The sequence below is a fragment of the Lynx rufus genome, unplaced genomic scaffold (assembly GCF_022079265.1).
Source record: "Lynx rufus isolate CCGP_SWC_20201006 ecotype Redwood Valley unplaced genomic scaffold, mLynRuf1.p SCAF_2, whole genome shotgun sequence".
In the NCBI taxonomy this organism is placed as follows: domain Eukaryota; kingdom Metazoa; phylum Chordata; class Mammalia; order Carnivora; family Felidae; genus Lynx; species Lynx rufus.
In genome coordinates this window covers 86,262,546-86,279,168 of record NW_025814834.1, presented here as the reverse complement: position 1 = coordinate 86,279,168, position 16,623 = coordinate 86,262,546, and the positions used below count along the sequence as shown (strand labels likewise).

Genomic DNA, 16,623 nt, shown 5'->3' with positions numbered 1-16,623 from the left:
CTGGGTTATAAACATTCATTCACTTGGTCACTTCATTATTCAACACAGATTTATAATAGAATTTGAAAATACAGGATTCAATTTCTGACACTAAGTTGGCAGGAGGGAGAAGCAGAGTTTTTTTTTTTTTTATTAAAATATTTTACACAACAGACTAAACTAGTGGCTTTTAAAGCAGCAACTTAAAGGTGCCTAGAAGTTCCCAGTGGTCTTTGTAGACAGTGGGTAGATAGCCAACTGGTTGGGGTCCAATTCCTCTCTTCCTCTACCTCTCCTTACCTGCTATTGTCTTTTTTTCACCCAGTCCTCTCCATTTACTTCAACTGGAAGAGTTTCAATCTTGTTTGTTTGGTATCTGAGAAAGATTTCCTTTTATGAAAAAAGAGAAAGTTTTAAACTTACTAGACAACATGTTACTGTGTTACCATGTTAACTGTTAGTATACTTATTAGATTTATTAAATAAGTATCTTTCTAGTCCTAACCCCAGATAATAGGGAACATGTCTCTGTAAGCATGGGAAGCTCATCTTCTTAATTAAAAAAAAAAAACACATTTTGAACCTATCTGCAATTAAATAAATAGAGAATGTTCACTGTAGATGAGGCTAGAGATTATTCCCTCTGAGGGACTATTAAGACAGATAAAAGACAGCTCTTTAGCTTAACTTAGTTGGAAAGACAGACCAAACCTATAAAATAATAAAAACTCAACAGAATAACTGGTTTTAGCAGCCAGCACCAAATAATCATACACTGGATCACCTCGTCTCCATCTGGAGGGAGTTCTAGGAGAGTTCCTGTATCACCAGCCCAGGCCTTTTGATGGGGCCTTTTGATGATGGAATGTTCTGTTTGGGTTTAAAGTTCTATGAGTCTAGGGGCACCTGGGTGGCTCAGTTGGTTAAACGTCCAACTCTTGATTTCAGCTCAGGTCATGATTTCATGGTTTGGGAGATTGAGCCCCAAAGCCAGCCTTCAGTCAGTGTCTGCTCTGGGTATGGAGCCTGCTTAAAGATTCTCTCTCTATCCCCCTCTGCCCTTCTCCACTTGCTCTCTCTCTCTCTCTCTCTCTCAAAAAAGTTCATGAGTCTAAAAATGTTTAAAAGTATATCAGAAAGTCCTTTTCTGTCATAGATTATTTCTGCATCTCCAAATTGTCCAAGTTCTTAAGTGGCTTTTGGATTTGGGGGTAAATACAAAAACAATATTTAAAATAATCTCATATTCCCTCTCTGCCTTTAATCTGACATTTCCAGGTCTGAAATGAAAAGCAAAGTTACATAATTGTATTCCTGTATATGGAGGGTGAAATGTTTTTATTTGGGCTGTCAAGAGGAAACAATGTTAAATTGTTAAAATAGAAATCAAAACTGCACAGAAAATTGGAGATTTTGTAGCTACAGATATTACTTTGAGTTTGATCGCTGTCGTCTGCTGGGTGAAGTCTGACTTTATGGTTGTCCGTTATGTGTGCATTTGAAAGCTTGGTTCTGTCCTCCCTTCATTTGAAACATTCCTAAAGGCATTTTCCAGTGAAATCCCACCCAGTGAATTGACTCACATCAGAAGAATTCCAGAAACAAGAACAATTGTGCCCTTTCTGTCATTGATGTAATGGTGTTTTTCAGCATACTTTACTAGTCATGAGCGATATTTTGGCAGGCAGCTGAAATAACCCTAGATATCTAATTGCATTACTGACTTCCACCTTCCAAAGGGTACCTCAGGGGAAGAGACATTATTTTAGGAACATTCTTTATTTTTTAACTGGAGGATACTATCTGTTAACAAAATGGCAGATTAAAAAACAGACTTTTTAGGTTTTTTGCTTTGTTTTGTTTTTGATCCTGTTTTTGAGTTTTTTAATGTTTAGTTACTTTTGAGGGGGGTGAAAGGGGTAGAGACACAGAATCTGAAGCAGGCGCCAGGCTCTAAGTTGTCAGCACAGAGCCCGATGTGAGGCTTGAACTCACGGAGTGCAAGATCATGACCCGAGCCAAAGCGGATGCTTAACTGACTGAGCTACCCAGGCGCCCCTGTTTTTTGTTTTTTATTTGTTTATTTTTTTTGTGTGTCTGAGGAATACAACATATGTTCAAAACGCCCAAGTTCCTTAAAATAGATTGGCATAGAGCATTTTGAGAACTCCTGGGCTTATCCTTTTATGACAGTTTAAAATTGTGGGAGTATTGAAATGTTTACCAACTAAAGTGGCAGCATTGTCTTAAAGATATAAGTTTACAATTCTACACCTTACTTTTATGTGAAAATTTTTCTAGAAATTATGCCTTCCTAAAAATTGAAAGAAACTCTTAATTTTGCTTAGTTTTGTTTCATTCCATATTAAATACACTTTGTAAAAGTTTCTATTTTGCATATTTTGTAGATCTCTTGAGGAACATTAAAACGTTTTTTTTTAATGTTTGTTTATCTTTTGAGAGAGAGAGAGCACAAGTGAGGAAGGGGCAGAGAGAGGGGGAGATACAGAATCTGAAGCAGGCTCCGTGCTCTGAACTGTCAGCACAGAGCCTGATGTGGGGCTCGAATTCACAAACTGCGAGATCGTGACCTGAGCCAAAAGACTGACACTCAACCCACTGAGCCACCCAGTTGCCCCTTGAGAAACATTTTTTGATCTAGGATTTTCTTTTAGACCAGATAATTTGAAACTGAATGTCTTATGTTATAAAGGCTCTGTATGTTCTGTATAGTTTGCTTAGTTTCACTTCTCAGGTAAAAATGGTCTTTCTTTTGAGTTGGCAATTTGATAAGCTTCATACTTGTTTGAAACTGAGGTGGGTTTGTAAAGCAGATTGTTTTACTTAAAGTAACCAGTGTACCCTCTTCTACCTGGTATCTGGAAGAATTGCCAAGAGAGTCCCCAACATTTCATTCAGGGGAAGAGTGTATCAAACTGTTAGTTTTATTTTTTAATTTATTTTTTAGGGAGAGAGAGTGTGAGCCAGGGAGAGGGGCACAGGGAGAAAAAGGGAGAAAGAGAGAGAGAGGGAGAGAGAGGGAGAGAGAGAGAGAGGGAGAGAGAGAGAGAATCCCAAGTAGACTCTACACTCAGCGTGGAGCCTGACACGGGGCTTAATCTCACAACTCTGGGCTCATGACCTGAGCCAAAATCAAGAGTCCGATGCTTAACCGACTGAGCTACCGAGGTGCCCTAAACTGTTAGTGGTTTGTTTTTTGTTTTCTTTTTTTTTTTTTGAAGTCAAATTTGGTTTTTTCATAGTTCTAATGTTTTCTTCATTTATCAAGAGATCAACTCTAGTGGTGCCTGGCTGGCTCAGTCGGTAAGACATGTGACTCTTGATCTCCGGGTTGTGAGTTCAAGCCCCATGTTGGTGTAGAGGTTACTTAAAAAAGAAAAGAAAGAAAGAAATCAATTCTAGTCTCCTGGCCTCATGTTTTGTGCTAGTTTTAGGTTACGATTTAGTTTAAATTTTAGTTTAAAATTCTTTCCTGAAAGATTTTTTTCTTTTCTTATAATTATGGTGTAATTACAATTGATTAAAATAGTAAAGATCACTATTTTTTTTGGTCAGTGTTTAAGACAAAGTATTTTATGTATTTTCTCAACAATAAGAAACTGAAATATTTACCCTAGAGAGAGGCAGTGAAGATCTGAACAAGAGTTAAAAGATAATAATCATCTGAATGGTAATTACCATCAGGAATGCTAAACTACCTGAAAATAATCCTTGGCTTCCACCAAAAGTAAAGTGACCCACAAGCCCACCCATGGTGGGTCATTATCAACTGTTTTTAATGGAGCATAGTGCTTAAAAGCAGATGCTATGGAGGTAGAAAATTCTGGATCAAACTTCACACTGCCCAGACTGATCGTTTGATACTGAAATAGCTATTCATCTCTTAAAAACCTCCGTTTCCTCATCTGTGACATATTACAATGATACTTACAGTACGGCAGATCAAAATGGTACGCGTAGCACCTAATTCAAATCAGAGCTACTTTCACAGTCAGAAGTTGCTCTAGTCTGGATGTTTGTGCCCTCCACAATTTATATACTGAAATCCTAACTCCCAGTGTGAGGGTATTAGGAGGTAGGGTTTGGGGAGGTCATTACGTCATGAGAGCAGAGCCCTCAGGGATGGGATTAGTGCCCTCGTAAAAGAGACCCCGCAGAGCTCCCTCACCCCTTGTACCCTGTGAGGAAGTCTACAACCTAGAGGTGGTCCCTCACCTGATTATGCTGGCACCCTGATCTCAGACTTCTCCAGAACTGGGACAAATGTCTACTATTTATATGCCACCCAGTCTGTGGCATTTTGTTACAGCAGCCCAAATGGATGAAGACCGAAATAATCACCATTAACATATTGGCAAATTCCATTCTATTTTTTTCTATGGATACGTTTTTTATCATTGGAAAAGTGGTCCTTATAATGCGTATCTAGCTTTTAGATTTCAGTGTTCTCTTGTGAGAAATTTTGTTAGATGAGCTTTAAAAATCACAATTTAAGAGACTAATATTCTATTATACAGAATAAGAATGTGACTTATTTAAATATTCCCCTATTATCAAATATTTAAGTTGTTTGCACTTTTTATTCATTATAAATAACATTTCCAAGAATATCCTTCTACCTGTATATTTAAAAGTGTAATGAATACACTAAAATATATAAATATTTTAAAAGAATTTGAGGTATTCTAAATGCTTTTCTGAAAACTTGTAGCAATTTACTGGCCCATCAGTATTGCCTTATAGATTTGTGAAGCCCAAATCAAGACTTTCTTTTTCATTTTGATCTATAATAAATGGGCAAATTCTCACTAATTTCCCCCATGGTTAACACACAGACAAAAATCTGTCCTAGCTCATTATGACGTTTGACTGCATATCTTGAATTACATTAAAGTTTCAATAGTTATAATTCATTTCTGAAGGAATTTTAAGTGGCAACAGAAAAAGAAAGGGATTAAGAGAGTTGTATTATTGGCTATAAGAACTATGTGGACTTAACTAACAATGGCTAATCATTACAAGGAACACAAGAGGCAGGCAAAAAGTTCTTGTGTTTTCTGCCCTCATTTCAAAGGGGAAAGATAATGAGGAGAAGAGACTGGAGCATAATTTGCCCAAATGCTTGGTCCTTCATGTGGGGCATGTCTCCTTTGCATCATTATCCAAAACTAGCTTTTCAGCCAAAATATGTTTACTGGATGTCAGGTTTAGTGGAAATGTGTCCAGTGGAATTTATGTGAGAGGAGAACATCACACATGTGGCCCGAGTCTAGGATTCAGTCATTCATTCTTTAAATATTTATTGAGGACCAACTGGGTGCTGGGCCCCATTCTAAGCATATCAGTGAGCTAAAGAGATAAAAACTCTTGCCCTTTTGGAACTTGTCCTTCTGTAGGAGAAGACAATAATAACATAAGAAATCCATTTTATAGTACATTTGGAAGTAATCAGTGCAACGAAGTGAAATAAGGCAGAGAATGGGATAGCTTGGGTGGGAGTGGATGTTAACATTTTTAAATGGGTAGTTAGGAAAGGTTTCCCTGATCAGATGACTCTTGAGCCAAACTTGAAGGAGGTGAAGAAATGAGCCATGCAGATGCCTGGGGCAAGCACCAATAGGGGTCTAGGCATGTCTGGTCCATTGGAAAATTGGCTCTATGAAAGTATTTGTGAAGAGGGTCCAAGATATGTGAGACAGAACAGATCCTGACAGAGAAAAGAAAGCTGTATGCATGAGAAGCTTGACTCAAGAACCACTGAAGATGAGAAGAAGAAAGATCCTACATGGCAGTTCATGCTTAAACTTGGTTCTGAATATGTCTAGAAAGAATTTTGCTGCCCAAGTACCACTGAGTTAACACGGAGTGTATCACAGTAGGGGACGACCCATTTCCCTTCCTCCACAGACCTTGCAGCAGAAAGGACTATGCCCCTTAGGGTGCAGGGTGAGAAGCAGCAGTCACAACTATGGTATGATATCCCCCTCAGGGAACTTGGCCCCTAGCAGTGGGCTCTTGAATTGCAGATGCTGGTGGGGCTTGTTCTATCTTGTGGGATAAAGAACAACACCAGTGAAAAGTACTTTCTGCATCAAGAAAGCTAGAGGAGCTAAGTGGTCAGGATGGCAAGAATTGTAAGTTAGACACAGAATATGGCAAAGTGTGGTAGGCATACAAGTAATGGAGTACAAAAGAAAGAGATCCCTTGGGAACTTCTAGGTGTGTGCGTGTGTGTGTGTGTGTAGGTGCACACACACACTTTATAGGAGATCTAGGTCTTTGAGAGTAACTTATGTATGAAATTTATTTTTTCCAAGTTTTTATTTAAATTCTAACTAGTTAACATACAGTGTAATATTAGTTTCAGGTGTAGAATTCAGTGATTCATCATTTACACACAACACCCAGTGCTCATCACAAAAAGTGCCCTCCTTAATGCCCATCATCTATTTAGCCCATCCCCCCACCCACCTCCCTTCCGGTAACTATCAGCTTATTCTCTATAATTAAGAGTCTGTTTATTGATTTGCTTCTCCTTTTTTCCCCTATATTCATTTGTTCTGTTTCTTAAATTCCACATATTAGTGAAATCATATGGTATTTGTCTTTCTCAGACTGACTTCATTTAGCATAATACTCTCTAGCTCCAACCACGTTGCAAATGGCAAGATTTTATTCATTTTGCTGGCTGAGTAATATTCCATTACCATATATTCCATACCTATCTCACATCGTCTTTATCCATTCATCAGTTCATGGACATTTGGGCTCTTTCCATAATTTAGCTATTGTTGACTGAAATTTATTTTAACATAATTTGTCCACACAGGCAAACCTATAAATTACTGAATATTAGTATTGAACCAAAGTTTTGCCATAAATAGTTTCTCATTAATTTTTTTCCTTCTTTAGGTCAATTATACCAAAGATCAACAGTCAAAGCCAGTACTAATCTCTAGCAAGGAAGTGTGACTAGCACCACAAATCTGTAATTTAGCAAACTCACCTAGAAAAAACTGAATGTAAATGACCGCAACTCTTCTGTTATTTTTACCTGGTCATTTCAAGGCCAAATCAGCAAGAGAGATTTAGATAAGATACAAAGGATTTTATTATTCACACCTTAGGGAGCAGTATAAACATCGGCGTATTTGGTGCCCTAAACCCTCCATTCTTACTGTGCGACCCTAAGGGATCCAGGTGATGCCCACATGTATAGCTAAGTTGTATTATAGGATAGAAATACTGCACTTAGAAAGTCTGAAAGTTGTATACTGAGAAACCAGCTTGCTGGCCCATTACTTGGGACGGGGATATCGTCTCTATCTTCCATGAGTGTTCACTACACAAATATCCTGGTGCAGATAATCAGGAACAAAAGAAGTCAGTGCTTCTGCTTGCAAGATAGGCAGAAAATGAGAGACCCACAGAGAATTGTTTCCCAACAACATTAGCACCGGTTTCATGGAAATAAGCCAAAAACTGGAAAACAAACCTAACACCTTCTCTTTTTTGAGTCTACATCATTCCTGAAAGAAACCCTGTCACTACTAATACATTCTCAAATTGCCATGACCTTCAGATTGCTAGCCATATCTTCTGGGGCAGTGTGGCCTTCTCTTTTGTGCTATTGAGGGACAGCCCCTGTGGGCATGTAACCAGTGCTCTTCAGGCATGTTAGGTGAGTGTCTCGTAGAGACTGGTCTCTCTCTCATTATTTCCTTGATACACGCTGTTTCATGTTCTGCAGAACCTATGGCATTTGGTCCTCAATAGGCAGATCTAGCTATCTGGTTACCTAGTGTCGTGGGATGGAGTCTGAGATGGAGAAGAGATTGTTGGAAGGGAAGCATGACACAATGGCCAAATCATAAACCATAACTCCATTAAGTCCTATTTTCGTATTGAATAGGCAATGAAATTGTATTACCTGTCTCTTACAGTGGGAAGAAAAATCAATATGGGCTGTTTCTTCATGTGATGAATGTTCTTCTCCATCGTCCCTGCTGTCACCCCCCGCAACATTTAACATTAGCATGATAAGAAACATTGCAAAGTGTGGGATGGGCCTGTGTCTTCAGAAGGTGATTTCTCATATCAGTCAGTGAGTATAGTTTTTAAAACAGCATTTGTCATTATGGCTAAAAATGTCTGTAATCAGGAGGGAGTAAAGCAACATTAAATTATTGAACAAAGATTTCTTCTACCTCCCTGTAGGATATCTAGAAATAGCAGTCAAGTGTGTATAATATAATAGAAAAAGTGCTAGAACTGGAATTCACTTCAGCTCCACATGGATTAGTTATGCGGTCTTGATGAAATTTAACATCTCTGACTTTCAGATGTTGATATTTTGAATGGGGAGGATAATCTTTATTCCGTTCTCCTCATAGGTTCATAATAATTATTAAAATTAACAATGTACTATAAGCATATGAAGATGCTTCGGTAATCAAGTCTGATGTAATTGTGAAATGGTATTCCAATTATGGCAATATTTAAAGCAAAGTAGAATCTGTTCATAATATAGACATTGAAGAATGAGATTAGTATTCCTGTGAGTTTCATTTTTTTGCAACATAGGGAAAATAGTATGATTGATAACAAGATCAAATCCATGTAAGAATGAATGACATTCTAGAATATGTTAGGGTAATCTAAGTAACACCTTTCCATCATTGTTCTCATTTTTCACTATCATTTTTCTTAGTTGTTCAATCGCCATATATAACCAAGTGGTGACCAAACTGCTTATTCAAATTTCCTGGAGTCCTCTACCTTCTTCATCTCAAACTTCTGGGATAACATCACCCTTAATTTATGATTCTAGTCATAATGCTGGTGTCTTCTCTTTTTGACAACTGAGAAATTTAATAGGAATCGACAAATAAACTGGGGGTGGGTAGTAGAGAAAGGGCTTTGTCTCTACATGTGACTAGAGCAATTCAAGCAAATCACGACCTACAAAGCAACCTACAATATCTGCTTTTGTTTTAATAAAACATGGATCCACAGTGATTCCATGGAAATAAGCCACCAACAGTGGGAATCAATGTGCACAAGTACTAGCTTTTTTTTTTTTAAAAACTAATTCACTCACCACTAACTTATGTAAGTTCTCATCTTGAAACTGATGATGGCTGACACAGAAATATTTCTAGGATCAAAACTGAAAGCAGGTAGATGCTGTGGTTGTGATACTAAGAATATCAAGTCTGCCTGAACTGAATACATGTTGAGGTTGCTGAGATTTGGTTCATTGAATAACTGGGTGACAGACATATAGTTCAGATATGACTGCGCACTTGGAATTTCTTTCAGCAACTTAATAGATGCTGTGTGTGTGTGTGTGTGTGTGTGTGTGCGTGTGTGTGCATGTGTGCATGTGTGCATGTGTGTGTTTGCAGGACTACTACCCAGCAGTTTAAAACCCAGTTAGTTTAAGAGTCAGGTGTTAGTTCTTTTCTTGGATATCGGGAACCAGCGGTCTCGCTGGAGTGGTATCAGCTGCATTGGAGGGAAAAACAGAGAGTGACAAGAAAGGTAAAAGGAAGCTGAGTGAAGAAGCTTGGTTGAGTCCCATTTCTTGGATAAACTTAGGTCAGTCAAGCATTCCAGAGTATCTGCTTGCTAATACTCAACTTGGGCAGGTCTGAGTCACCCTTTTGGATATTATATAATGCCTAGACTAAGTATTCTTTTTTTTAAATAGATTTTTAAAGTTTTAATACAGTGAAATCAGTGCCAGGGTCATTTTAGCTCCTTTATTGCCAACCTGGGGGGCAGAGGCTGCTTCAGTTTCACTGCCCTTTCTTTGGCTGTGATGACCAAGATATCAAAGTATCTGCTGCATCGAACTTTAGACTTCACATTATTCTTATTTTTCTTGACCTTGACAGTGTTGGCATCGCTTCTTCTGGCTTTGAGCAGAAGGTCCTTGATTTCGTCAGTTTTGTGAGGCATGGCTATGGGGAGCGCAGGAGAGCATGTGCCTGGCGCAGTGAGCTGCAAGGCTGGGGTAGACAAAGTATTCTTGAGATCACCAACTTTCCTGAGCAATGGAAGATCATGGTGGAATATGTGAATGGTTTAAGTTGGTAGCTCTCAAATTTTAGCATGTGACAGAATCATCTAGTGAACCTTTAAAACAGATTGCTTGGCCCTATTCCCAGGGTTTCTGTTCAGCAGGTCAGGGGCGGAGCCTGAGAATTTACATTTTTAACAGGTTCCCAGGTAATATAGATACCACCGGCTAGAGGACCACACTGTGTGACCCATCAGAAAGGCCCTGTTTCCATGCATGTATGTTATAATAATCCTATCAAACTACGTATTCAAATCACTATGAGTAAGCTCCATTCCAACCTCCAACCCCTGCCACCCTCAAATAATAAATGGGTGTGGAGTTAAGTATAGCTTTTGAAAGTGACGAGTGGAGAGTCATGGAAATGAAGTCCATGCTCAGAGGGAATGCTGTTTTTAGTTGAGAACCTAGCTGGCTTATTTTGGAATGAGCTGAATTCTAGTGTTCGTGGTAGAGACTATGAAAACCAAGGTCCTTTGATGACAAAAATGATGACAGCCTAACCCCCCACCCAGATGATTATCTTCACTTTTAAGTACACCATGTGGAATTGAGTGGACTCAGAGAAGAAATTAAGAAGGATCCTGCAGGACAAAGTGGAAAGCCTAGACACCAGGCAGGCACATATCCCCTCTCACTCTGCAATAGACTCCAGAACTTTTCATTCAATCATTTATTTACTCATGCAATCATACATCAAGTGGTGGCTGAGTGCCTACTACATTCCAGGAATTGATCTAGATGCAGGGATCACAACTGGTAACAAGGTAGACATAGTTTCTGCTTTTGTGGGGCTTACCTCTTAGTGTGGGTGGGGGGAGATGGAGAGAGGAAGAGAGAGGGAGAGAATGAGCATGGATTGAGATTGACGGAGGGAAGAGGGAACAGAGACAGAACATGAGCAAATAAATAATCCAGAAAAATATCACATAGCATAAATAAAGTGCAGAGAAATAAAACAGTGATTTGATATCAAGAGACAGGTTACAGAGTGGCTATTTTGGATTGGATGTTTGGGCAGGTCACTCTGGATGACATTTAAACTGTGATTTGAATGACAAGAAGGAGCCAACCCTGTGAAAGGTCAAGGGCAAAGAGTCTTTCAAGCAGTGCAGTGCCAGTGCAGTTAGTGTAAAAACCTCAAGGTGGGAGTGAGCTTGGTAAATTTAAGGAGTGAAAGATCACTGCGGCTGGATCTTCCTGGGACATAGCGTGAGTGATGCCAAATGAAAGGGAAGGACAGGGAGGGGCTACTCTAAAGTCATTGATGGGATCTGATTGTAGGTGTGATAGAAAAAAAAAAAAAAAACTTTGGCTAGTTGTGATCTGATGTGATTGGTATTTTAAGACTGCAGTGGACACAACATCCTACAGAGCAGGGGACCAAGTGGAAACAGGGGAATGGTTGGGAATCTATGTCCATAGTCCAGGAGACAGATGATGGTGGTACTGACTAGGTGCTGTGAGTTGGAAAATAATCAGATTCTGAAGAAATTTGGTTGATGAAGCATTACTGATAGAACATGTGTGGGGAATGTTCATTAGGGAAACAAAGGCACTAAGAGTTACCTCGAAGGTCCTTGCTATTCAATAATGTGATTTGAGGACCAGCAGCATCACATCATTTGTAACTTATTATAAATGCAGAATCATATGTTATAACAGAGACCTACAGAATTAGAAGACCTCCAGGTGATTCATATACATATTGAAGTTTGAGAATTGTTTCAATGTCCAGGGAGAATAGTGCTACTTACCAAGATGGAGGTTTCTAGGGCAGGAGTCAATTGGAAAGGGGAAGAAGGAACCACACTTTCTCTTTTATGTGTATGAGTTTTGAAAGATTTATTTGGCATATAAGTGAAGACCTCAAGAAACAGTTTATTATATAAGCTTGGATTTCTGGGAAATGATCAGGAAATGATCCCATAAAGATGTGGGATTCGTTAGCATTTGGGTGGTGCTCACTATCCAATAAGCGAATGGGCGAGCTCACCGGTGAGAGCGTGTAGATGGAGAAGAGGGCCAGGAAGGAGCTGACCACTACAAAGGTTAGAACCCTACATTTTTTTTAAGAGGAAGAGACAGAAAAGGAGACTGAACAGAGTAAAGCCATGAGAGTATGGTGTCATGGAAGCCAAGAGAAAAAAGCGTTTCAAGGAAAGGCAGTCAACTGTGCCAAATAATGCTGAGAGGTTGAGGGAGAGAACACAGAGAACATGGAGGTCAGTGGGGACTTTGGCCAAAGCAGGATCAGCATGGTAGGAATGGATGCCTTTGGGATACACAGAGGAGAGAAGTTGAGGTAGGTGAGTAGAGACAGTGCTTATGAATGGTGTTTTCAAGCTTCTGGGAGATAATCAGTTGTGTTTATTTCACTTGTGCTCAGAAACCAATAATCACTCTTTGTTTCTCTTTCTACCATAGCAGAACTCCTAACTCTGTCCTTCTAGATGTGTGGAGTACAAGTACACAACATCTTAGCTACCGCCTTCAGGAAACTCCTGATCTAGTGAGAGAGATGCACACGAATAGTACAACGCTCTGAGAACTCTGTATTAGAATTGCTGGGATTTATGGGGCTGGGAAGAGAGTTCATATTTTTGCTTGTATCGTGCTAGACACATTGCATGTGTTATTTGATTTAATCCTCACTACATTCCTTTGAGGTTTTCCCACTTTTATCCATGGGGAAGTGGGAGCTCGAAGAGGTTCAAGACTTGGCTTTTGTGTCAGAACTAGTTAATGGCGAAGCTAAAATTTGAATGGTGATCAAATTTGAAAATTTGGTCAGTTCTGCTGATCCCAGTGCTATATTCTTTGCAACATCATGTTGTTTTGCATGGTGGGGGAGGGAACAAATAAAAATTATGCTTAGCAAACTGTGAGTCATCCTTCACACATTGCAGTACAAGGACTCCTTACTACAGCAGAGTTGCACATTGTACAGTGTTTAGGGATAAATTTCCAAATGGTGAAAATTTCCCCCAAATCCCATTATATCACTCACATGTCCCTGGGGAATGTTCACACTATGAGAGCCACTTGGGTATTGAGATCAGAGGAAGACATGTCAGAATTGTGTCTCCCTTTTCACTCAGAGAAACGCAATTATTGAAGGAACTCATCTATAATACTATTATTATTGGCTATGTACCTATGGTTTTATTACTGTAAGTTAAATATATATATATATGTCAGTTATACCTCAATAAAAAAAATTGAAAATACATGGGGCACCTGGGTGGCTCAGTTGGTTAAGTGTCTAACTCTCAGTTTTGGCTCAGGTCACAATCTCACGGTCCTGAAATGGAGTACCTTGTTGGGCTATACTCGGGGGTGGAGCCTGCTTGAGATTCTCTGTTTCTCTCCCTCTGCCCCTCCCCACTTCATAAAAAGTTTTTTAAAAAATAAAAAAAATAGATAACATGCAATCTAATAAGAGTTCATTAACATTAACTGAAAACTCACTATATATAGTCAGTGTACTAGGAATATTACATGCACAGTCTTTTTTAAAAAATGTTTACTTATTTATTTTGAGGGAGGGGAGGGCAAAGAGAGAGGGGGAGAGAGAATCCAAAGCAGGCTCTGTACTGTCAGAGCAGAGTCCCACGTAGGGCTTGAACTCATGAACCATGAGATCATGACCTGAGTCAAAATCAAGAGTCGGATGCTTAACTAAGTGAGCCACTCAGGCACTCTTATGTGCACAATCTCATTCAAATTTTAATTGACATACTAACCTGTGAGGTAGGTATTTTTATTCTACCTGAAGGAAAGACTAACTTTCCTAAGGCCATAGAGCTAGTTGCTTTCCCAGCCCCAAAGAACTCCTATGTAAGTATACCTTCCACTTTGCACACGGTCTTCCTGGCTGGCCATCTTCTGTGGGGCCAAGCAGATCCTCACTGTTATTTAACTCACAGGTTAGGGCTTCCTAACCATGCAGCTTGCCCAGTTCTTGCTAGCAGTAGATTTTCCCTTTATCTGCATCTCGAACATTCACCCCTTTCTTTACTAAGGCTAAGACTCGCTTTGCTTCTTCAGTCCCCACTGGAGCTTATTACTAACCATGGATCAGTTAGGGAGTTTGCATGACTGAGTCTGTGAGTAGGAAACAAACTTCTTCTGAAGTCAGAAAGTATTAAAGACCGCATGATCTGATTTAACATAAATATAACAAACACATTCCTGTCTAAATAAAAATTAGTTATTTGCCTTCAAAGTTTTCAGAGCAATAGTTTTATAAGTTTAATTTTTTTAGTGTTTATTTATTTTAGAGAGAGAGAGAGCAAGTGCAAATGGGGCAGGGCCAGAGAGAGAGAGAGACATAGAATCTGAGGCAGGCTCCAGGCTCTGAGCTGTCACTACAGAGCCTGACATGGGAGTCAAACTCATGAACCTAAGATCATGACCTGAACTGAAGTTGGACACTTAACTGACTGAGCCACCCAGGCATCCCAATTGTTTTAAATATTTAGTTGTTTGCAAGTACCCTCTGAACGGCTCAATCAAAATACTGCTTAGCTCAATTCAGATATAATTTGATATTTGTATTAACATAAGCCCCAAGATTCTGTATAACTTCTGTTTTTCCAATCCTCTCCAGTGGCTCTCTTTGGACAGTGCCTTATTTCTGCAGCTAGCTAGTGGGCATTTATACTGGTGCTTACTTGGATAATGCAAACCTGAATTTCAGGGTTTTACCTAAGGTTTTTTTCCCCAACCCTCTTTGACTCTAGCTTTGGTTTTGAATGCCAATGTTCTGTTTTTGGAAATGCCCTGGGCATTGTGAGGGGCCATTGTCTCCCAAGTTTCTTTCTTGGTGGAAAAGAGTATATGATGTGATTTAATTCACTTATTTCAAGATCAAAGCATAAAACAAAAGGGAATCAACAACGAGGAGAGGAGGGAAGTTGGAGATCAGTGGACTGGAGTGACTTCTGAAACTTCATTTGTTCACTCTCTTGTATTTGGAGCTAGAAAAAGGTAGCGATGACAGTTATGTATGGGAGTGCATCTAGTGAGATTTGGCTTGGAAATTAACTCTGACAAATTGTTTTGGACCAGATAGGCTAAGTAATATTGTAGCAACAAACAACACTAAAATCCCAACGGTTAACCAAAATAGTATTATTTTCAGTCATGCAAACCTTCTGCTGGCCCGGGCATCTCTCCGGGGGGTCCTCCATGTGGAAACCAAGCATTCTGGGCTGTTTCTATCCCATGACACTTTTCTCTCAAAGTGGGGCTTTAGGGTTTGTCTAAGCAGGGAAAGAGAACATTAGGGATTATGCATTGGCTCTTAAGTGTTTCCTCCTCAAAGTGACCTCCGCATCCCAATCCACTGTTCAGAATTAGTCACAGCCCCGCTCAACTGCAAAAGGGGCTAAGAAACATACTTTTCTATAGGTCTAGGAGTGGTTGGGAAACGAAGATGGACACTAGAAACGTCTATTACGGACATCTGAGGGAAATATTCCTCCATGCCTCATATTCTTTGACCTTCAGATGCTTAGGGTACATGACGTATGGTTTTAGGTGGGAGAGTGTGTGGGCAGAGTGATGAGAAATTTATCCTATTTTGAAGACACCCACCGATGTCGTTTTCCCTAAGCCTGGATGACGAACTTGCAAAAATTTTCTTGTATGCCATCTTGGCACAGAGACCATCAAAGAAAAACAGACTAATCTCCTTATAGCCGTGAGTAAATAAATACACTTTTACGAGATATTTTATAAGGTAGTCAAGGACTTTGAATTGAGAGCCTAGATCGAGAGCCTCCTAGGTACAGAACAGGCAAGTGCGGATTTATGTATGTATTTTCAATTCTCTTTCTGTTTCTTCCAAGGTTTGTTATAGGAGTTACACATTAAAATAGAGTCTACGCAGCAATGATGAATCAGAGAGGGAATGTAGAAAGCTCAGGCACATGCACAAAGGATAAACCATGAAGCTGTGAACCTTCTCTGAAGGGCAGGAGTGGGATCTTTCATTTAACACATCTCAGTTTGTTATCCTGGGAGCAAGTTTGATACTAGCTTCTCATTATGGGAATAGTGATCGGGCCCCACTGCCTTACAAAACATCATATGTATGGGTATACAATCTCACCTCTAAAATTTCAAGGTAATAGAAAGTAATCTAATTATGTGGATAATTAAAAAGAACCAAGTGCAAGTTTAAAACTTGTACTTTTATGACTGCAAAGGAGGCTATCAAAATGACAGGGTGTCTGGATGTGATCGTTGCACGCACTCAGATTAAATGAGTGCATTAGTTGATTGTTTCTGGTATGAAGATAAGCAGAGAAAAGTATAATAATGTTGGCATTTAAGTGGACCTAATTAGGCTTCAAGTTTAACACTCCATTAAGATGAATGGGGAAGGGTCACCCCTGTTCAAGCTGTGGCATTGTCTTAGTGTGTCTGGATTTTGCCTCTGAAGACAACAGCCTGTCAGCATACGTTCTCACAGTTACCCCTGGGAAGCAGACTGGAAATTTCATTCTTTTAAAATTAAATCTCAGATTCTG

The 16,623-nt window shown here is 39.4% G+C and overlaps 1 protein-coding gene and 1 long non-coding RNA gene across 2 annotated transcripts in view; one reads left to right on the top strand and one right to left on the bottom strand.

The window, feature by feature from the left end:
* Window positions 1-16,623, top strand: part of LOC124515697 (uncharacterized) — an 84,785-nt gene that overhangs the window by 37,299 nt on the left and 30,863 nt on the right. The gene's annotated exons all lie outside the window — the stretch shown is intronic.
* Window positions 9,751-9,963, bottom strand: LOC124515695 (60S ribosomal protein L38-like). The gene has a single exon (XM_047084710.1). The coding sequence runs from the start codon at window positions 9,961-9,963 to the stop codon at window positions 9,751-9,753; it is 213 nt and encodes a 70-aa protein (XP_046940666.1).

Bases quoted from the DNA above. Each gene is read 5' to 3' on its own strand.
- LOC124515695 (XM_047084710.1), bottom strand. From the start codon at position 9,963: ATGCCTCACAAAACTGACGAAATCAAGGACCTTCTGCTCAAAGCCAGA.